Genomic DNA, 24,209 nt, shown 5'->3' with positions numbered 1-24,209 from the left:
CCTGAGCGCTGTCAGATTGGCCAATCTGCAAGACAAAAGAGAGAAAATGAAGCAGTTCAAGTTTCATTCTGAAGTAAAACAATTTGTTGCTTACCTGATGGAACTTGTAGTGTGAGACGTACACATGAGTCACATGTACTGGAAGATAACTGGGAAGAGGTGTGTGCGTATGATTCACACTTTGCGGCACCACATCCTTTTTTTTTTTTTTTTTTAAGGCCACCGTGGCAGCAACCCAACAAGGGCACTCCTGCCATCTGCCTCACTGGCATGCATGGACGTGATGTCTAATTAATCGGTGTTTCTGTTGGGATAAATCTCTCCTCGGGGCAATGTGACCTGTTTGTGAGGGGCTTTCACTGTGAATCAGTCAGTCATGAACACACTGCAACTTGCATGTGTCATTCAGTTAACTGTACAACCCATTCACTAAATGAAGCTGCTGTCCTTGCCTTTCACAGACCAAAAGCACTAAAAGTGGGTATGTGTACGCTTTTCTGCAAAATCATCTGGAAACACTGGTATGCATGCCAGGCTAATATCGAGCAGTGTCACTAAAGAAACGACATGTATCCAGACCTGCTGTCCTCCTGGCGTGCTTGGCACACTTCACACCTAAAGCATGACAGCTTTGGCTAGTTTAAGTGTTCTGATCCGTGTTCAAGTTCAATACACTACTCTCCTTTTGCACAATTGGACAAGGTGGGTCAGGGCATGGCATGATTGCATGCACAATAGCAGAGCTCCAGACTGGCATGGCATGATTGCATGCACAATAGCAGAGCTCCAGACTGTGACTAAATGGTTGCATCCATCCATCCATTTTCTATGCCGCTTATCCTAATTAGGGTCGCGGAGGTATGCTGGAGTCTATCCCAGCTGATTTTGGGCGAGAGGCGGGGTGTGTCGTGATATGTAGCTTGCGGCCATCGAGTGTGCACCCTTGAATGTCCACACCTGGGGAACAGAGTGTCTGGACACGGGGAACAATTTGTGGGCGTGCAGAGGAAAGTCCGTGAAAGGGAAAGTCAATGCGCTTCCAGTGCGTGCACACTCCCTAGGCCAGAGAGAGAGCGCAGTGCTGCGTCTTAAAGGGACGGAGGGGTTCCTTATACTCTGTCACACTATTATTGAGTATTTTTTGTTGCTGACAAACTTCTGCTCCACATTTAGCCCAGTGGTTGACATGAATGTGCAAATGAGCTAGTTTGCCAACCGACATTAACGCCGAAAGGAGATGAACACCGAAGAACAACATCAGCATTTGGAAACGATAAAAGGGAAAAATGTAAGTCTGTGTGGCAGCATCGGAAAAAGTTCTACATAACTCGCTTTGTCTCGGAGCACAACTATGGTGCGTTCAGTGACCACTGGGCAACTCTGCAAAACATAATGAAACAAAACAACATAAACATGCAAAAACTGGGGGCTTTTAATAGTATATTATCTTCCAATAAAATAACAACCCGTATTTCCATATTATATGCATTTACATATTATTTGATGTACGGTAGTTATTTACAAACCTTTTTTTAATCAGGAGGTGCCGGAGGGACACCTTTTTGATCTATTGTCAGTCTCTTTATATGACACAAGGTACTACTACTTTGTTAGTGCAATTAAAACTGTATGTTTAAATTACTTTTTCAAACCTTCAGATTACCTTCAGATTATGTGATGGGTATTAATATAGTATCAAAGAGAGAAAACATGCAATGAGGGCCGGGAGAAGCCAGTAGCGCTTGGAAATAGCTACATGCAGCCAATTCAGTTTGTTCTAATATGACGTAATGGGCCCAGCAGAAATGCCCTGCAGCTAAACAAGCTGAAAGAGGACAGATCGTTCCAGAGCATTGTAGCATTTACCGTTTGCATTTCTGTGTCAGTCTGTCAGAGCAAGATCTCTGTTGCTTTTGACACATTAGACAAATATGGTTGATGTTTATCAGCTGGGCCTCTTGGGAAGCAGAGCAGACATCTAATTGATCAGCCTCTCGGCCACATCAGCAGTGACCTTTTCCACTCCTCTGTCCATCCCTCTCTTCTGTCCTTCACCCTCTCCTCCGTCCATGTACAGACGTCTGCTTACTCACTCCTGTTCTCCCCAGCGTCATTCCACTGCTTCACAAGGATTCAATTAGTGGTTTTCTTCTTGTTAACTGTTTACATGAAAGGAAAATGTTGCACCAAACAACAGCAGGCCTTGCTTCCTCTTCCTCCCTGCCTGGCAACAGAAATTGAAACCTTGTGTGTGCTAGGGGTGTCACAAGATCTCGTGATGCGAGATTAAAACGTGACGAGAGTTCTCGTTTGGAGAAAAGTTGTCTCGCAAGAACAGGGCAGCCAGAAGCCAGACTGAACTATGTAGGGCCCTATGAAATCCGTTTTATTTTTTGCAAATTCCATTTTATTTTTTTCCAAATTCCATTTTTTCCATTTTAATTTTTTTAAATTCATTTTTTTATACCTTTTACACTTATTTTACTAGTATAGAGTGTGTATTTTGTTGAGGTGGCTCGGGCATCTAGTTGGATGCCTCCCGAACGCCTCCCTGGTGAGGTGTTCCGGGCATGCCCAGCTGGGAGAAGGCCCCGGGGCAGACCTTGGACACGCTGGAGGGATTCTGTCTCACCACCCGGTGGAGCTGGAGGAGGTGACCGGGAAGTCTGGGCTTCCCTACCGAGACTGTTGTCCCCGCGACCCAGACCCGGATAAGTGGAGGAAAATGGAAATGGATGGAATGGATAGTGTGTATTTTTGTGATAGTGAATAAAATGGGGCGGCACCTGGGCTACCCGGAGCGTCTGTCCAACATGAGGGTGTACTGTGCCGACCATAACTCGGCTTCACAACATACCTCATACATGGAGATCCTTGTTGACAATTTAGCGGCATGGTTGTTATATTTACCGAGTAGGTGTGCGCGAAAGTGAAAGACAGGAAGTGTTTCTTGCTTCATACATTTATTCGGTAATTAAATACAAGCAGTAACATCGGTGAAGTATCTGCCGCATAGAATCCCCAACTCTGGTTGTGCAGCAGCAGTGCAGTGCTGGTCTGAAAGATGTAAAACTTACACAATGCACCTCGGCAGTAACAGGCATAGCTTGGACACAGACCGTCTTCACCTGGCAGCACCTCGCCTTCTTGGTGAAAAACGCGTATGTGTCCAAAGTGTGGTGCCGGGCCCATCTGTGGAATGTGGCTCATTGTAGAAATAAAATAAAAACCCAGCAAAAGTGGACAAATCCACAGGTATGAATGTGAGTGTGAATGATTTGTTGTCTGAGTGTGAATGATTCGTTGTCTATATGTGCCCTGTGGTTGGCTGGTGACCGGTCCAGGCATGCGCATGTTTTGTTTTTTAAAGAGTAAAAAGAAGTTAACCACAGTAAAACAACAACCCCCTAAATATGTGTTGCAAAAAAGCCATATCACATTCAGGAGTACACATGGAGAGGAGAAGGGAGGGATGGATGCACATGAGCCAACAGGTAGTGACACGGATGAGTGCCGCTCAGTGGAGGGTGTGACTCTATGAAACACACACACACACTGACACACACCAACTTCAAGACTGTGGCTTGTAGATTTTGAAGTGGTTTTGCAGCATCTACTACATCTTCAGTTGTAGGAGTATCAGGTGGTCATTTCTGCAAATGAAGCACTTGGCTTCAACTGGGTTTATAACTTGCTCGCGAGCATTATCAGTGCAGTGTGGCTGCCATCAGTAGTGTAATGAATTGCATAGAAGATAGGCGTAGTACAACTTTTCCACTGATTCAGTTTTTTTCCCCTGTAGAAAAAAATGAATGAAGGGATGGTTGGATATTTGTCCCATGTTAAGACACAATGCAAATATTTCGTATTAAATTAGTTGTTTGCTAACAGCAGTGCAGTAAATTATTCATGTGTTTGTGTTGCGCATTCACACACAATTGGAACTTCCTCCATCGGGTGTAATTCCTTGCTTCTGTTTCAGTCAAGGTTCAACCAAATTGTACAACTGACTTTCAGCCAGCGGGTTACTTTTAATATGACCATGTCCCAAAGATCTACTGTACCTCCTACAGTAGACGTAGAGAATATATATATTAAGTATATTTATAAATGTGAGTAGATCGGGAAGACCTGGGTTTGAATCTGCGCTTGTGGAGTTTGCATGTTGTGTGCGTGTGTTTTCTCCGGGTACTCCCACATTCCAAGAACATGCACATTAGGTTAATTGGCAACTCTAAATTGTCCATAGGTGTGAATGTGAGCGTGAGCGTCTATATGTGCCCTGCGATTTGGCTGGCAACCAGTCCAGGGTGTACCCAGCCTCTTGCCCGAAGTCAGCTGGGATAGACCCCAGCTTACCCCCGTGACCCTGATGAGGATAAGCAGCATAGAAAATGGATGGATGGATAAATATTGAGTATTTGTTCATTGTACATGTATATCAGCATGCAAGTTACAAATTCAAACGATCTACCTCTTACTATTAAACCTAACATGCATATAAAATCTAACTGGTAAACTTCAAAATCACTACTAAATACGAATGATTAGTATTTCACATTCACAGTTTCAAAGTTTACAGGTAATCAAAATAGTTCAATAGTAAATTAATTCATTCACAATTTGAATCAATTTGGCAATAAAGATAAGTACACATAATTCCTCAATAGTTGTGTATATAACCTGAGTGCACATAATATGTCAGTCAATATACTGTAGCTACGTAGCGTTCATTATACATACACTTCAGGCATTACATCCAGTTAGCATGCAATAAAGGATGCAATGACTCAAAAACGGGGATGAAGTTGTGTCAAAAATTAATTTCTCTAATTCCAGACGGATGGTTTAAAAATATTTAATTTAATGATGACATTAGCATCACCAAAATGTCAGGTATATTATAATTATTTTATGAGGAACTAATGTTGTGTGTTATTTCAAAGCACAACAAAAGAAAAGCCCATCATTTGCGGAAAAGGAAAGACAAACTTTACAACTTTTCAGCCCCATTTTGTGCGTACGTCAGCTTTATAAGTAAAGCCCCAGATTTGTCATTTTTCAGGTTCCCCAAAAACAAAGACAGGTATCTGTCATCGAAATGTTGTATATTTATGACACTGGTTGTTGTAAATAAACAGGACAATTTGTTTCTCTGGGTGATTAGTTGAATTTATGACAAATCAGTGATGATAGTGATTTAGGCTACAGTGTAGCAAATGTATTAACAATGCCATTACTGAAATAAATGTTGTATTGTGTAAATACTTCCTGTTAATTATTATTTTGTATGTTGATTAAGTATTGGTAACACTGTAAGGAAGGAAAAAAGGCAAAGAAGGAAAACGTTTCTTTCATACTGCTGCTTAGGTTTTTATTGACGTCTACATGTAAGTCATAGTTCTGTAGTATAATGGATTTACACACACACACACACACACACACACACATATATATATATATATATATATATATATATATATATATATATATATATATATATATATTCACTGAACAATTAACCTGAAGTTGACACACCTCAGCTCTCTGCTTTCTCTCTTTTTATCTTCCTGTGACTAAGTCAGGGCTGTTTAAACAAACTTTCAACCTGGTATAATGTTTGAACAGCCACACCAATTTCTTTCCTATCCACATTCTCCCGATCCTCCTCATCTTCTCTCGCTCTTCATTTTCTCTTTCCTCCTCTCTGTCCCTTTCTGTCCTTTTCGCTCCCTGGGCGTAACTCTCCCTGAACTTTATATATTTCCTCCAATGTGTCAGAAACAATATGGCTGATTGTCTCAGAATCTGGAGGGAGGTTGGACGGTTCAAGGAAGAATTGATGCCTGGTTTCTTCTTAAACAGTGAATTTAGTGCAAAGTTCTTTTTGCCTTAGCTCCTTATGGAGTTCAGTGGAAGTAACTCACAGAACCTGCAGTCATTCAGAGCAACGTGCTCCTTTTCCGTACAGAGTCAATCACCAGATAGTCCGCCGGCCGACTGCTTTATTGAGCGGCTAAATAAGATCGCGCCTCCAGGAAGGTCAGCAGGGCATCATTGTCACTTTCCTGCGATGTGACCTCTCCTCTTTCTGCAGGTCACTAGAGTAAAGACAGATTATGGAGGTTGTACTGGAGAGGCTGGCGGCAGGTGGCTGCAGACACACTGACCGAAGTAATTAATAGTAAACCATAAGCTTGCTGACGGGCTGATTGGATAACAGCTTTGAATATCCTCTGCATGCAGAGCTCAGACTGTTTACTGTTGTGGTTCTAGTGGATGTCATGTATAACACGTACAGTTTTAGGGTGGTCCACAGGTTAATTATTCGCAGTTGCCAAAAATTTAGATTTTGGACTGTAAGCCGCTGCTTTTTTCACATGCTTTGAATTAGGGCTGGGCGATATATCAATATTTTTAAAGTATCAATATTTACTCAAAACCAACCATATCGTTGATATCAATATAGACTGGATTTGTGCTGTATCTCTCTCATCCCTGCTTGCAGCATGGGGGGTGGAGGGGCAGAAGGAATAAGGAATAAGCGGTAGCTTAGTAATGTGGAGGTACTTCCAATTCAGAGCACAAAAAAGATTTTTCACCACCATAAAACTTGGCACAAACGCCAATACGAGGAATGTGTGAAGCTGAGCGCTGTCTGCCGCGCTCCTGTTGCGTTCCTCGTGAAAGGAAAAGCAAAGTGGTGTACTATTATAAAGAGGTATCGTATCACATTGCTTCGCAGTAAAAATTATTTTGCACGACAGGCTCTACCACAAATGTTCAAGGAAGTTAGACAGACAGTTGCTAAGACTGATGCAGTTGACAGGTTGGTGTTCCTGGCACAAAATATGGACATGCTTGTGTTTTCTAAAAATGTTCACCTAAAAAATAGTAGTGTTCAATTTTTGATTTGCTGACGTTTTAAAATTTCCTATGAAACCGGGCACTCCTTCATATTTTGCTCTTTTGGTATTAGCTGAGGATTTGAGCGTAGCTAAAGGTTTGTTATCAAAAAGATATTTGAATGTCCTACTTCATTTTAGAGGCTATTTTTAGATAAGATTTTTTTATGTGCAGCGCATGAAGCTTTAAAAAAAACATCCTCACGTTAAGTATTTATTTTAATAAAACAACTTGATACTGTATATATCGTGTATCGATATTTAACCTAAATCTATCGGGATATGAGTTTTGGTCCATATTGCCCTGCCCTACTTTGCCCTATGCAGCCAATTTATGGCTACAAGAACTACAGTTACCACGATGCTTAAGAGTGCAGAGCCAGGAGCTAGTGAATTTCTGAAGTGGATGCTAATATCAGGTTTTGAAGTCTTATGCAGCGATCATATTTTGATCTGCCAAATCGTAAATACGTTTGATCAAGTGTAGAATTACTAAAGCTTCTGCCTGGCCTGCTTGGACCGGCAGCTGTTAAACTCAGATGGAAGAAAGTGTCTTACGTCTCATTGTCGGAGCTAACGAGTGACACTGGGAACATCGAGTGGAGGTAGGATTGCAAGGTTTATAGTTTGTGTTTGTGTGTAAATATCCAATTTTATAAGGTGGACACCTGCACTTTATAGATAAGTGTGGCATACTGTATACTTGTACATTGTTTTTTCTTTTTAAATTTGCTTATATATAGCTTATATTCAGGTGAGCTTAATAGTCCTGAGTTTACAGTGATGTCTAAAGCAATTATACTTCAAAACCCATCCATTCATTTTCTATATGGTTTATGTTGTTCAGAGTTACATGGTAGATGATCCAAGATGCATAGTTGGCGGTCAGCTTGTAATGCACACTACTGCCATCTGCAGGACTGGAGTAGATAATGGAACTCAGGACTTTTCACTTTTATCACCTGATTGACATTTCAAGTTGTTGGTAAATGTTTTAACCAGTAACTTACACATCATATCATCAAGACTGTTGTTGGCACACAAATGATTTTAATTATTTTTGCATCAATATTTGGGAACACGCTCAAGCATGCCAGTGACCTCAGCTTCACAGTACAGGGCTGCAGAGTCCTATCACACTGCTGGGCCATCTGTAAATGGATGTTACATTCCTGGCAGTTGCAGTAAACCCTGGTAGAATGTGAAAGTTAGGTGAGAAGTAGAGAGGGTTGTAGGTGAAAAGTAGAGCGGGAACGTGAGACAAATGTTATTCTTCATTAATCAAATGTGGTGCCAACTTTGCATCATTTGACATCACGCTTTGCTGCTGATGCTGCGCTGTAATGACACAGTAATAGTTTTCTTGTGATCAACTTTGGTCTTGGCCCGGCATTAGTATCAGCTGGTAGCCAGCAGCGTATTGCTAAACCACATCATATTTAAAACCTGTGTACTTTGCTGTGGAGTTTCACAACCTTGGTTTGGCTTTTGAAGCCTTCATTCTCTCTAAGCAAAGTTCTTGCAGGCAAATCCGTACAGCTTCAGCGACAGTTTTCAATTAACTCCAGTCCAGGATATGACATAATAGGTTGCCAGTTGCTTTTAGCATGCAGCTAAAACTGCTTCATGCTACGTGCACACTTGGCTAGCAGTAAAGCAAAGCGCTGACTTTAGCGGTTTGGAGCTGAGAGGCTAACAGTTCAGTGTTAAGGGTTAAATCTGTATTATCATCTCACTGGCTGACCTGCAGCAGAGCCAGAGGTCAGGTAGGGCAACCTGGGCTTGATAGTACTTCTGCTGGACCTCACTTCAGAGCCCTGTCCAAATAGCCGCAAAACAGTCTTGAATTACGTTGTCAATCAGCTGCTGTGAGACAACGGGGTTTTAGACCCTCAAGGAAGCATTACAAACCAGGACATTTTCCAGATGACAGCACTCTGGACCCTTACAGTCTCTTCCTGATCAAAGTCTACTGTACTTTCCTACTATAACATTGAATAGCATCATTGCGAAGGGATTACTGTTGCTTTTAGAAGACATTAGTTGATGCTCGGAATCATATTAAACGCTCTGATGTATTTTTTTTCCTCTACACTTGACGTAATTGTTACTTAGTGATCAAGTTTCAGACTACATAATTCCACCCCCCCATTTAGCCTATTTATCCTCTCTGGCGACAGCTATAATGCGGGGAATGCAGCAGTATTCTCGCACACAGCCACTCCACATGCAATTGTGACCCCCTTTTATTTTATTTTTTTTAAATCAGCAACCTGGCCATATGCTCTGCTTCTTTATTAGTTGATGACACAATAACATCTGATCTACACTGATGCGATCTGTAAGACTTGCATTTAAAAAAAAAACCCAAAAAAGTCAAACCTCGCCATGTCTCCATTTCGGTATGTCAGTTAGCCCGGTTACAACATTGCATAAGAGCTCAGCTGTTGTGCAAATAATATATGGTACCAGTGGGAAATGTAAATGTGTATTTTAAAGGTACTGTATAGTTGCAGATTGGAAGCTTTATCCTGATTGTAATGCCTGAATGTAAACACCGCTGATGTTTGTGTTTCTGCAGGCCAGTTATCCCACGTGGGAGGACTTTGTCACCAAAGGAGTCAAACTTCAGTCGCAGCTCAGGTAAAACGATTGTACACTCACACATATCAGCTCAAAATCACAAGGGGGGGGGGCAGACAATACAGACCCATTTAAAGCATATTGCACATATTGTAGAAGTGGAACATAAACCCTGAGTGGGCGACCTGCAGTACTCTATAAAAGAGAATAAAGTCAAACACGCAGATTGCAAATAGACCTTTTACATACAAATAGTCGGTGAAAATTAGGGCTGCACAACATATTTCTAAATGACCATGTAAAAAAAACAACTAAGCTGCAGCACAAACAAACGCTGCCATTTTACTCAAGGACACATGCTGCACTGTCGTTGGCATGACAGCCGACACTTCATTCTCACGATCCTCATCCCGGCAAGCCTCACGGGCTTGTTGGCACATTAACTAATTGACTTTTCTTTTGACTTGCCTTTACTACATGCATGAATGTGCTGTTGAGTGATTGAGCATGCCATATCTTTGACTTGGATTATTTTCAGTCTTTCTTTTATTTATTTCAATCAAGAAAGTCCCCCATCAACTGTCACTCCAAGACCTTCCATGAAGAACAGCTGAAAGACTGTTGGAAATGTACACATTTTTCAGCCTACTCGAATGTGTACTCATATGTATGACACATTGAACAGGTGTCATGTGCATTTTGGCCAATCACAAGCCTGAAAAAGCAACTACAGCTGACGTGGTCGCACATTATAACACCTCTGTTTATCGATATCCATCCATCCATCCATCCATCCATTTTCCTCCACTTATCTGTGACCGGGTCGCAGGGGCAGCAGTCTCGGTTGGGAAGGCCAGACTTCACGGTCTGCGGCCACCTCCTCCAGCTCCACCGGGAGGACACCAAGGCGTTCTCAGGCCAGCTGTGAGACATAATCCCTCCAGTGTGTCTTAAGTCTGCCCCGGGGCCTTCTCCCGGCTGGGCATGCCCGGAACACGGTACCAGGGAGGCGTCCAGGAGGCATCCGGACTAGATGCCCGAGCCACCTCAACTGGCTCCTCTCAATGTGAAGGAGCAGCGGCTCTACTCTGAGCTCCTCACCCTATCTCTTAGGGTGAGTCCAGCTACCCTACGGAGGAAACTTATTTCACCCCATTGTATCCGCGATCTCGTTCTTTCGGTCACAAGCCAAAGCTCATGACCACAGGTGAGGGTGGGAACATAAATCGACCGGTAAATTGAGGGCTTTGCCTTCCGGCTCAGCTCTCTCTTCACCATGACGGTACAGCGACCGCATTACTGCAGACGCTGCGCCGATCCACCTATCAACCTCACGCTCCAACCTTCCCTCACTCGTGAACAAGACCCTGAGATACTTGAACTCCTCCACCTCCACCTCATTCCCAACCCAGAATTATCAATATAATGATATATTTTTTGTACACATACAATGACGTTTACATTGCCTTTAATGTAGCTTACGTTGCAAGCCCGGACACCTCAAAAATGTTTTTGTTTTTAAATGACCCATGCGTGTTACACGAAATTAAACCCAACACCCGCAAGTCAATAATTATAATAATGTTTTGTTGTCATATAAGGTTTAAACACACACACACACACACACACACACACACACACTGAGTTTTTGAAAAAGCCCATATTGGCCAGAGTTTTCCAAAAGCGTAGTTTTTAAGGAAAAAAATCCTACGTTTGCATGTGGACGAGATGACAAAACGCTTAGGCAAAATATGAGTTTTAAAAATAAATAAATAAATCCAGATTCACCTGAGCTTTATTTAGTCCACTGACAAAAATCCAAATGTGAAAGGTAACCTAACCTGTATTCACAAGCATGTGTAAAATGTAATAGCGTTGAATATTCAGTGAAATAATCCATCCCAAATTGTTTCATTGCTATAGTTCAACTGCTACAGTGAAATAATAATAAAAAACTTGGGTGTCTTTTTTGAAACTACATAAAAGCTGGCTACACACATTCAGTGTCACCTGATCTTCTTTGCTAAGTTTCCAAGAGTAATGGGCGTGCACGTGTGTATGCTCATACACACACACACACACACACACACACACACACACACACACACACACACACACATACATATACGCTCATACATAGACACAATCAGACAATAGGTCCATTGATGATGATAATGATGTGGCTTCAGAGGGTTTCAAGTTGCACTGCTGAACTGGCCGTTGAGGGCCACTGGTCTCTCATGTGGCTTTTACCAGTCAGGTGTGCAGTCAGGTGTCCAATAACTGTGTCAGAGACAGAGTTGGGTTTGTGTGTGGGGTAGTTGGGTTGGTGGAGGGGTGTGTGTTTATGTCTCCTGCAACTTTCCGTGATTGTCCTGCCGCCGTGTTAATTTAGTCGATTGCATGTTTTTTGTTACCTTGTTACAGGAGCGTGTTTGTCGTGTGGTTCATTTGTTTCGGACATGCTTCACAAGTTGCATTAGGGAACATCACATGATTACACACAAAGACAAAGTACAAAGGTAGCGTCTGTTACAGTAGGATTGTAATGTACTGTAATGTAAAGGTTCCAAGTTAACGCAGGTTGCAGAGGGAATTGTTTAAGGGAGACATATTACAAAAAACGTTACTTTGGCTTCTTCCTGTTCTTCATTTAAACTCAACAAAAATAGAAGTGCAACACTTTGGTTTTTGCTCCCATTTTTCATGAGCTGGACTCAAAGATGTAAAACTTTTTCTACGTACACAAAAGGCCTACCTCGGTTTTCGGACCTCTTGGACCATCCCCAATACAATTAAACTGCACATTTTGGAGTGGCCTTTTATTGTGGCTAACCTAAGGCACACCTGTGCAATAGTCATGCTGTCTCATTAGTCAGTATCTTGATATGCCACACCTGTGAGGTGGATAGATTATGAATCGTGAATGACGAATGCTCACCAACAGATTTAAGACAGATTGGTGAACAAGATTTGCATGCATTGCAAAAAATTTTACATGTTTGAGTTCAGCTTATGACAAATGGGAACAAAGTGTTGTTTATATTTTTGTTGAGTGTAACTTGTAGATTTTACAGTTGGCGCTCTCAGTGCCTTGAATTTTCTCATGCTTGCGTGGTGGTTGCGTGCTTCATTGGTGATGTCTGCGTTGCGTTTTGTCAGATGTTGGGTTCGTCTAACAGGCAAATAAATGCTAGAATTGCAATACTTCTGTCCAGCTTTATTGTGGGCATCGTCAGTTGTTTACTATGTTGACTTCTTTTTATGATAGGCTAAGAATTCTAAAATGTTGAAAAATTACTAAAGATTTTATGATGCTCACTATTGACCCTGGGACAGATTTTCTTTCCATTATTTCCAAACAGGTGTCAGCCAGCATCTATGCATTGTTTGACCTCGGAGGTTTTGCTATATTTGGTATGAAATTCTGGAAAACAAGATAATAGTTTACAGCTTGGGGCTAATTTCTGCACCTAATAAACTGTCACAGCATAAGTTCTCCATAAGGACAGCTGACGGGGGACCTTCTTGATAGAAATGCATAGACAGACTGAAAATAATGAATCAAGTCAAACACGTCACCCTTGTTCACTTTACAATACATTCATAAATGTAATATAGACAAGTCAAAAAGAAAACTCAAATTTATTACGGCAGTTGCACCCCCAGTAAGCTGATAGTCAGCTAGCCTCAGTGATGGCGGCGGTGGGTAGAGCCAGGGCAGCAGAGCTAACTCGCCCTGGCCATCGAGGCTTACCGGGCTTGTCGTGGCAACGACAGTGTAGTGTAAGTACTTGAGTAAAATATCAGTGTTTGTTTGTTTGATGCCGTTTGGTAAGTAAAATGTTTATAAATCATTTAGACAGCATGTCAGTGTGAATTGAGGTCACTTTTTCCCCCCCGATTTTTTTTTTTTTTGTGCAACTGAAGACATTTACTTTCTTCGATTCAGGACGACCATCCTGGTGACCGGAGCATTCCTGGATGCCTTTCAGAAGGTAGCAGACATGGCGATGGGAGCCAGAGGTACAGAAAACTACAACTCTCTGCATGTGTGTGATTGTTTTCCATAGGTATGGCTTTCAGTATGACTTTGTCAGGCACAAAGATGCAGCTTACTGTCACGTTCATAGTTGCGACGCATCCACATGAATCTCACCTACTCAAGGGAGTTCTGTTGAGTTAAGACTAGGTATGCTCCGATTTTTATGCTGCCTATTCCAATACCGATCATCCATGAGTGAGATCGGCCAACACTGATCACTTGAATTAACTGTACATTTATGATGAGTGGTATTGGGCAGTAGCACCCTTAGATAAATTCCAAGCGCCCCTGGCAAATAGATAATTATTTAAAAAAAAACACGGTTGGGTGGATTGTCTTTTTTTGCCTTTATTGGTGTGAAACAATTTTTGTACTATTTGACACAAACCTGAATTTAATTTGATGCATGTTTTGGAGTAATACGAATACATGGGAAATAAACAGTTATGTTATTTAAATAATTATGTTTTAGCTCAAAATAACAACATTAACAGAATAAAATAATACAAATAAAAATCTCTATTTAAATAGATGTCTGTCCTGCTCAACTTAAAAGAGAATAAAATCAGTGTCCAGGTTGCAGGGGTCTCCAACTTGCATCACATTTAGAGCTGTCAACGATTTGTGTTTTATTTATGACTGGCAACATTTTAATTGTGCACTACTTTATTTACCAAGCAGCTCTCCACTCAAACAGTGAGGCCATTGTCTTTACGCTATTTTGTGGTCATTTGTCATGATATAAAGTCATGGCATAAACTCTGAATTCAACAGTTACAATAAAAAAACTACCTACTAAGGGTTGAATCAAATATTCTTTGCCCCTTTGGTGAGCTAGTCAAAATCAGCTGGCGAGCTAGGAGTGTTCATGTTCATTAAACAACAACACACAAGTAAGTGCTTTGAGGACGAGACATAATTAGTATAATGACAACAAGAGATTCAAGTTCATTGACACTTGAAAAAGTTAGTACTTACACCATGAATGTGATATCGACTTGTAGTTTCCTGTGTAACAAAAACGAGCTCCGAAATAACCGCATTGCTTGTTTGTTTTATAAACAAAATGTCAATGTGGTTAAAAGTCACATTTGGAGTCTGAAGACCAGAATCTAGGCAGATAACTCTAGCTAGCTGCTGCCAGTGCAAAGTACAGCCATTGGCAGTTAGACAGAGCGTGTAAACAAAGATGCAATAACAGCCGAACTGCCATAGGTTTGGTAAGGGAGTGATCAGACACGTTGGCATCGATTGCCGTAGACTGCGGCAAGTGCAATACGAGACGTGTCGTTTTGTGGGCAACCTTATGTGACACAGACATGTAGGATTTGCCACCGCATGCCGGTTTTTGTTATCGGCTTTAAAAGGCGTCCATCGGCATACGCTGATCATGTGTTTTTTACGGAAATCAGCCGACATTGGTCGGTGGCCGATCGATCAGAGCATCCCAAGTTAAGACCCTTTGTGAGGTCTGAGGAACATCAACAGACTGTTTCATCAAGGACAAATATATAGATTTTTTTGTGTGTGTATTAATCCATGTCAGTGCAGGGATCTCAGCATTGCAGTCGCTCTGGGGTTTTAAGACTATTGCTATGATTATGTAAGAGCTGAATGCTGTTGGTATTAAAAGGAAATGTGTGCGTGTGTGCGTGCGCGCGTGCGCATGTGTTGTGGGCGTGTGTGACAGGGGAGGGAATCATGGCCGCTCCCTTTAAGCAGCAGCAGACCTGCTCTGTCATGCCTCCACTTGATTGGCAGACAGGACTCTACTGAGGACAATGTAAAAATTAGCTTTTACCTTCCCTGAATTGTGATGGGCTGTTCTTCGACTTTTTTGTAATTTTGTCTATGAAAGCCAATGGATTCTGGCTTCTGTGATGTGCTAGTTGGAGGGCCTACTGTAAATGCGGTTAAATATGCAGAGGATCATTACCCCTGTCATCATGAGCACTGAACAGTGGAGTCTTTTTTTATTATTATTACAAATGTTCATGTGAACACATTGACTTCAGGCACTTCCAAGTCACATTGCACGCAACACGTGTCAACATGGGAGGCTTCTCTGGACAGATGTCATCACCACAAGATTTCACATCACAAGATGGACCAGGCTGGACCCAAGATACTGATGTACAAATGAAAAATAGAGACTTTGTTACTGCTTCACTGACTGAATCAATATTATAGGAGAGCAAGGAATGATTGGCAGTTCCCTGTCATGTGTTGATATGATGAATTTATAACATGTTGACTGTAGTGATCTTCTTGCACAGCTAATGCAGAGTTCTACATCCCTCTTGCCTTTACTACACCCTTACAAAGTGAACAGTATCCTCAATTATGTTAATCTGCATTGTTGTTTCTTTAGCTTCGCTTTAGTAGAGCACACCAATATCTGAAGATGTTTAGTTAAAAAAAAATGAAGCAATCCAAAACATGCCTTCCATTTTTGTTACCAATACAGTCATCACTTAATGACTACAGTGGCTGATTCTTCTTTGAATTAATGGCGGGTACACAGACACAAGCTGTACTACAATGTTAACTATTCAAAAGCTAGTGTGATGAGCTGACCTTGAATTGTTCCACTTGGGGAAATGTGGATCCTTTGGTAAGTTCCAGAGTTGTGGAGTTATGAGTAGGAGAGATATTAGCTTGTCAAAGCTGCACCTTACGGTGTCAAAAAAATGTCTAAGACTGTAAGGTTAAGACTGTAGGTCACCTGGAAGTGTTGATCGTTAAATGATGTGTCTTTCTGTCCCTGTTTTAACATGTCTTTAAGGCCATTACAGCAACATAGGCGTACAGAGTTTCTCTAGCTGCATCTACCAGATGGATTTGGATTGATTAGACATTCAAGGCAAGTAAACATGGCTGTAGGGTCAAGTAGATAACATCTGCAATATGAAGAGCTTACTCAACCTTCGTTCAGTGTCATTTAAACAATATCAGTCTTTCACATGACGGTTATCACCCTGAAAGGTGGTCTGCACAGTTCAGTGCCGTGGACATTGTGTGCTGGTGCTGATCTGGTTTAGCTCCGCTCGGAAATAGAACTGTTGCCATCTGTTAGTAGTTAGCTAAGTGTTAGTTGAGATAATGGGGCCTTTACACATGTATACATGTTGACCAAGCAAATTCCCCCACCTGTGTTGTGTGTGTTTAGACAGCTGCCCCCACCTCCTCCATTCTGTCATACACTACTTTAGCTGTCAGCTGCTTTGTGTGGGTATATTCAATACACTTGGGCCAAATAAGACAACAGCTGACTTCAACAAGGTCAACACAACCCTTTTACAACCCTTGTGGAGTTTTCCCTGGATATTGTGGACCCCATAAAGAAAACGTGTGTGCCAGCATTCTCAGTTTTGTAGACAATACATTAATGATTGCAGCTATCGAATATTTTAGTAATCGAGTATTCTACTTAGAATTCCTTTAGTTAATCAAAATAAAAAAAATTTTTTGCTTGGTTAAAGAGCAATTATAAATACACAAGAAAAAATAAGGCATTTCACTTAATAATGAACAACCAGTTGGTTTAAAACTTTTTTTTTTAAGATATAATTTTATTTCTTAAATTCACATTGTGCACAGGAACAAACTGTATTTTCTTGGGTCTGATGGTCTACCTTATGGTGCTTTTTAGATAAATGTATCCATCCGAAACTGTGATGATTTGCTGAAAAAGGAGAGAAATAAATAGTTAATTGACATTACTAAGACTAAATTGCATATTACATTACAGTATGTTGATGGCTGTGCATATATAAACCCTGAATGTAGACAGGCTGACTAGAAATAAGACAAATATTCTTCATACGATTTTGAGTTTTGCAGTGTTCAAACTCAAATGGAAGACCCTTACTGTAGTGGAACACATTACGCTCAACCAAGGGAGTGAGACACACATTTCCCTGTTCCATTACAGTGTTGTCTGCTAAAAATGACCAGCCACTGATTAAAATGTTATTTTCTATTTTCTTAACTCTCAATGCTGTCTTATTGCACTTAACTGTAAGGGCACACCATCGATAGTATTCATAATTAGGAGAAACCTAGCCGTAAACATGGCTAACAATATGTTAGTAAGGTACATCATTAATCTCATTGGTTTGTGCTACGTTCATTTTACCATATCTCGGGTCTTTTGCTCCATTCTGGGAGTCTATCGCGTTACAATGGTTACCCGTCGGTGTTTAACTTGCTATTTAGTTTGAAACACACTTTCAGCATTTCCTGTCTTTTTTTAAATTTTGTTTTCCTTGTCTTTTGTCGTCTTGTCGTCTGTGTTGTTTTATCTTGTCTCGTCCATCTTCCCGCTCCTTCAAACAAACATCTGCTCCTTCCTCTGTGTGGGTGACATAAAATGCTTTGGTGATGTAAGCGTACATGACAATTCTTCAAGGCAGATAAAATTCCTTTATTATTTTTTGTGATTATTTTTTGTAATCAAGGTACTCAAATTACTCAAGGAATTGTTTCACCCCTTAATGCGTTCAAGTGTTACTGGCGCCACTGAAGAGGAAAGAAGTCATGCTTTGACAGTCTCAAGTGTAAAATAATGGATCGAGTTGCTACCAGCTTAGATTTCACAACTTTAATGTAGACTTTGTAGTTTAGGTTTGTCTTTAAGGGTGTCACACACACACACACACACACACACACACACACACACACACACACACACACACACACACACCTAGAGTCTTGTCAACATGATGAGCATTTAATGGCTTTGTTCGTTTTTTTTGTTTGTTTTTTTTTGCTTCATAACACCCGAGTATGTGTGCATTTGAGATTCTGAACAGGTCAGATGGGTTATGTTGGGTAGTTGCCATAGTAATGGCCATGTTGTAATTTTTCTGGTATCAGGGCGCTAGATCTACTTGTGTGCTGGAGGTTTGTAACAAAGTAGCTAAATAATTGTTAAAATTGCCCCCTTCTGTGTTTCTTTGCTCAGCTTTAGACTGAATAAGTGATGATAAGCCAAAGAGGAAAACTTTACTGATCAGTCCAGACTTAATAAAGGAAATCATCACTGAAATTGATATTTTTAAACTTACAATGTTACATATACACAATTTAAAAGTATTATGATGACTTCAGTTTCATTCATTCAGTTCCCATCACTGCTTATAGGAAATATATGCATGTAGAATGTAAACATGGCAATGTACAGCCTCGGAGAAGACCTTTTACTTTTGAAGCTGTTCTCTATGAAAAGAGACTGCTGGTATGTGCGGATGGCAGACAACACAAAAAGAAGCCAGTAACACAATTACAACATGTTGCCATAATCAGCTGATTTCAATAACGTGTTCCTCCTCTTCTCCTCTGTGGTGCTCACATGTGACTTTGTTGCCCTGGCAACCGAGGAACAGTTGACGTCTTTGGCATCATGGGGCTTTCAAAGCTTACACACATCACAAGATGACCTGCTGAGGTGCTGACTAGTCATAATGGAGGTTTCCTAAGGTCACTTGTATTTTCTAAAGGATGGCACATGTAAAGAAACAGACTAACTGGTCGATGAATCAGTCAATAAGTGGGTCTATAGAAGGAGATGGGAAGACTGATGAGGGACGCTGTTGTTGCTGATTCACACTAGGCCTGTTGTCAGTGAAAATGTTGTATTAGACACCCGAAACAGACAAACCGATTTCTGTGGAGCAACCCAGGAGCTAAACACAAACACATACACCTACACACACTGCCCTTGAATGGGCCACATTATTAGCAGGAGGAGAGCGAGGCTGGAAAGTCTGGCTTCAGTGGGGAAGGTGAACAGTTTGTTCTGTGTCTTACAGGGAGGCGCCACTTTGGATGTTGGAGGGAAATTATGAACAACGAGTGCAGCTTATTTTCCATTAACCTTTCCATAGAGAGAGAGAGAGAGAGAGAGAAAAAAAAAGAGTCCAGTGTCTCTGGTAGTCAATGCTTGCTGCCTTTCTCCTTTATCACCACTGGCTCTTCACTTGACTGCATGCTCTATGTATCTATGTATCTTGTATGCGTGTTCCGCTAAAGAATGTGGAGATGACAGTGGACTTCAGGCAATCACCCCCACCACTCTGTAACAGAGAGTCATGTTAGACCGGAGTCAAATTCCTAGTGTGGTAACATATATGGCGAATAAAGCTGATTCAGATTCGGATGGTTGAAATGAACTAAAACCATGGCCATTACTATTAAATGTGCTGTTTTATCAGTGTCATAATGACCATACAGACTGCACTGTAATGGATTCTTTGCGACCGTAATGTGAACACAAAACGTTTTAATTGCCTCAAGCGGCAAACGTGTTTTCTGTACCAGAAAACAGAACACACTCACAGAATGTTGCGTTACACGTGTCTGCGGTCCTGCGTTGTAAGACTTCGATGGGAGTGCAACAGGGAGTGAAAGGCAAATAAAGCAAACACACCTTGCCACACCTTATCATACCCAGGTTTTGTGTGCATACGCACACACACACACATACACACACACTGAACCTCTTGTCACATTTGTGCACATTAGTGTGAACGTGTGATATCTAATGCCTGGTCATTGACCCACTGAGGAAGAGTAAAGGACACATGAGAGGAGGGTAGAAAGACAAGGAGAGCAGATGAAGAGCCAGTTAAGACCAAGACTGGGAATGTGGGTAGGATGAGGTTGTACCGGAAGTTGTACAGTCATGAATGTGCAACCGCAACTAGCAGTACTGTCATTCCACCATTAGGATGAAGCATCAATAGCAGCAGTTAATTCTTAAACTGGTTTTATCGGCTCACTTCCAGCTTCTGGTGGTGACGTTTTGTTTTGTTTTGATTTGCAGGTGCTACCAAGGAGATTGGTTCAGCATTAACCAGAATGTGTATGAGACACCGCAGCATCGAGTCCAAACTCAAAGTCTTCACCACGTAAGGAGACACTCACATAAACACACGTGAACAGATGGTAGCGGCGTACGTTTATGCATCTGAAGGGGAGGAGAGGCGAAAGTGTGACAGATGACAATGTGGGAATGTCTAATGATTACTCTTAACTGACATAATATGCTCGTATAAGAGGCAGCTTGTGTTTGTGTGCGTGTTATTGTTTTCTGTCACTAGATTAGCTGTCAGTCATAAAAGTGTGTGCATACAGTTCTACTACACATTATGAAAGGCCGCCCCATTGTAAAACAATTCAAGAGAATCATCAAAACATTTGTCCTCCCAGAGCTCTCTCAGAAAGTCTCATAACACCGTTAGAGCTGAAGATGGAGGAGTGGAGGAAAGCGGCTAGTCAACTCGACAAAGATCACGCAAAAGGTTTCCCAGCATGCCAAGCACACGCATAAGATCTACACAATGCAAACACAGCCTCTTCCTCACGTGGTTTTCTCATACAGAGTACAAAAAGGCGAGAGCAGACATCAAGAAAAAATCGTCAGACACCGTCAAACTGCAGAAGAAGGTGAAGAAAGGTAAGAACGCCTTCCACCCACTCAGGAATCACAGCTTATTCACCCTATGGGCCAACTATAAAAACTCTTACTTCAATATCTGAAGACTTTTTAGTCATATGTTTCATGTAGGAGTACAAACAGAATGCACGCTAAATTTTATTCACTATTTTTTTACATTTGTCATTAAACATTTTTAGGGGGTGAATGGTGAATCAAAGCTGCACCTCGAACATATGTATCAATATTCCCTTTTATGCATTTATTGATAAGTTCATCCGAAACAAGTCAAGCAGTGGTTAGCATTTTACATTGCAATGGCGCTACATTTCTGTGTACAAGTGACGCGCCCTGTGGTTGCCATGGTAGCACCTGGCCATGCCATCCCCAAACCAGAGATTACCGCTTGGCAGGAAAAGTCGACCTTATCTGGTCTTTGCGGAGGGAAACACCCACACACATGTTCAAACACACATTCATGCATGCACAACCTCATCAAGCCCTATTACAAAATAAAAAATGTGTATACACATCACATACCTGATGAGTTTCACTTCAGACCCTCCCATGGTAAATCCCACTCATGTGGTTTTAACATCTCTCAACATGTTTATTTTCTCTTTCCTCATTTGGCTTCACACAAACATTCCATCACTCATCAACCACTTAAATATGACTGAGCATACTGAATACAACAAGCAATGACTGTTTAGCGGTCAGATTTTAATTTCCAATCCAGTCATATTATAGTTGTCCTCAAACATTTCACATTCAAGTCTGAACATTGTGGCTTTTAATACACTTCGTACTGCATTTTAGAGCGGCCTCGTTTTCACTGCATTCATGTTACAAAGCGCCACAGAAGCTTAAGTTTTGCATGCAAATGTCCAGTTTCTTATCCTTTGTGCTTCAGTTCACTTCAGTTCATTCATGATAGGTTGGTAGGGTATGCCTCAGTGAAATGTAATTACCAATCATTCCATGATGGTGTGTGTGTGTGTGTGTGTGTGTGTGTGTGTGTGTGTGTGTGTGTGTGTGTGTGTGTGTGTGTGTGTGTGTGTGTGTGTGTGTGTCTGCACACGCTCTATCATTATGTGGTGTGTAACCACTTCAGATCAGTGTCTCAAGTTGCTCGGAGCGAGAAGCAGATGATAGGAGGAGTCAAGGGAGCACACTCAAATGTGGTGATCGCCAACCTATATGGATGTGAAAGAATACTTATGTAATTCAAATTATGTATATTTCGATTGGTCAGATTGAACTAGTGCAAAAAATACAGAGAACATATTGCCAGGGCTGTCCTTCATTGAGTACAGTTGTTTTATGAAGAAGGAAATTCTCAAAGGTTCCATCAGTCAGAGTAGCGGCCGTTGGATTTAGCTAAATTAATGTTTTGCATTTAATTGATGTGCATAACGTTTATCCAAGCAGAGGCCGTTTGAAATAAGTGGACTGAACCACAGCAGAGTCACCCACTGGTTTATGGACTACTGTCTTTTATTTGGACCAAACTGAAAGGTTTCGGCGCAAGGCCTTTTATTCAGTCATAAAAAACAAAGCAATAAATGGACCTTTCTGATGGTCTCCTTGTTTCCTGATAGAAAACAAAGACACTTTTTCATCACAGGCCATTGAATCTTTAAAGAGTGTAGTGTGAAAAGTAAAAACAAATCCTGTGATCCAGCTCAGCGCACAGTCTACCTCTCCACAGATTGTTGAACCAATGCTGATGTGGCAAGTGTGGGCCCCCAAGCAGTACCTCTCACCCCACCCCACTGCCCTGTTCCCCTTTTGTCACTTGTTCTACCTTTGGACCCTATTTTCCTTGGAATTTTAGGTCAGTTTCCCAATTGTGGTCAAACGATTAAAGTTCCGACAGCCCAATGTACGGCCACGTGTCATGAATTAAATAGAGCCCCACCAAGTCAGTATTGAGCTGTGGAAATTGGTGAAGCCGACACACACTTGATACATCAGCTCCATGGAGAAGAGACTGTCCAGCATACTTGTGATGTGTTGAATGTGATTTAAGGCAGCCTCAGGCCAGCTGTACCCCTGCGAGTGTGTCAGGAATGCAAACAAACTGGTTTACGGCCAAAGAAAGTGCTTCTAATGAGGTTACCAAGCACCGACTTCTTGCTTCTAGTGCTTTCTTTCTTCGACTGTTCAAGGCTGTCTACAGTCTTTATTTTAAGGAATAATATGGACGATTGAATGTGTGGTTTGTTGCCATGTGTCTACCATAACATACTGTATATTGCGTACAACACTTTATAGCACTATCGGGGACCAAACCCATCATTGTTTCCACGAGTGGGACCTCAGACCAGCAGCTTCGTTTAAACTGTTGACTGCTTGTAAAGGGACCTAGTCACATTTCTCCTCAGTTCATCACCTCATCGTTGTGCTGTTGAAGTGGTTGAGCCACAGCCATACAGTACATTACGTGTGTGTTTCCATGGAGGCCAGACGTCAGGCAGATAAGTACGCCAACACTGAGCTTCTGTTTGTAGTGTGAAAATGATCCTGCTGACCCACCGGTGCTCTCACGCACTGGCTGACTTTAACTTTCTGACACAATGTCCGCTGTGTGTGTGTGTGTGTGTTTTTTTGGACTGTTCAAGTTGTGCTTTTTCTTAGTCCCTTCTAGTTTGAATGATGCTGATTTAATTTTGACATTGTTTAATGTGATAAGAAATGTGGCTTCCACAATAAAACAGAAAGCAGCTAATTTTATGTTCTTTTTAAACTTACTCTGGTGGCCTGGGCACCTCATTACTTTGCAGCTCAACATGAGTATCAGGGATACTTAATACTACTTAGTACTTATGATTTACTATTTATAACCAAAGCAACATAACTGCATTAACCTGCTGTGCAGATAAATCACTGAGTCAGTGTGCTCATTTGTTATTTGAATGTAAAGAAAAACTGTATGGAGCTGGTCCACTTGGCATCTGCATTTGTTGGATGTGTAAGCTCTAGTCTTGACTGCCCCCTGTTGGTAGCAAACGCCTGAACCTTAGTCAAGTTTCCTTTTGAAGTATCCATCCATCTATTTTCTGTGCCGCTTATCCACATTAGGGTCGCAGGGGTATGCTGGAGCCTATCCCAGCAGACCAGGCGGGGGACACCCTGGACTGGTCGGCAGCCAATCGCAGGGCACATAAGACCAACAACCATTGACACTCACATTCATACCTATGTATTAACCTGCATGTTTTCGGGAATGTGGGAG

At 41.5% G+C, this 24,209-nt stretch overlaps 1 protein-coding gene across 6 annotated transcripts in view; it reads left to right on the top strand.

The window, feature by feature from the left end:
* The window catches only part of mtss1 (MTSS I-BAR domain containing 1), a 40,715-nt gene that overhangs the window by 4,641 nt on the left and 11,865 nt on the right, over window positions 1-24,209 (top strand). For 4 of the 6 annotated variants that reach the window (XM_054784347.1, XM_054784345.1, XM_054784350.1 and 1 more), the window contains exons 2-6: window positions 9,487-9,548; window positions 13,441-13,514; window positions 20,360-20,444; window positions 20,746-20,837; window positions 20,918-20,992. In XM_054784347.1, coding sequence (XP_054640322.1) covers window positions 9,487-9,548; window positions 13,441-13,514; window positions 20,360-20,444; window positions 20,746-20,837; window positions 20,918-20,992 — 388 coding nt within the window. The other 2 variants (XM_054784351.1, XM_054784349.1) reach the window with 2 other exon arrangements.

The sequence above is a fragment of the Dunckerocampus dactyliophorus genome, chromosome 8 (assembly GCF_027744805.1).
Source record: "Dunckerocampus dactyliophorus isolate RoL2022-P2 chromosome 8, RoL_Ddac_1.1, whole genome shotgun sequence".
Classification (NCBI taxonomy): domain Eukaryota; kingdom Metazoa; phylum Chordata; class Actinopteri; order Syngnathiformes; family Syngnathidae; genus Dunckerocampus; species Dunckerocampus dactyliophorus.
The sequence above is the reverse complement of the archived record's forward strand: the minus strand, read 5'-3'. Positions and strand labels throughout refer to the sequence as shown.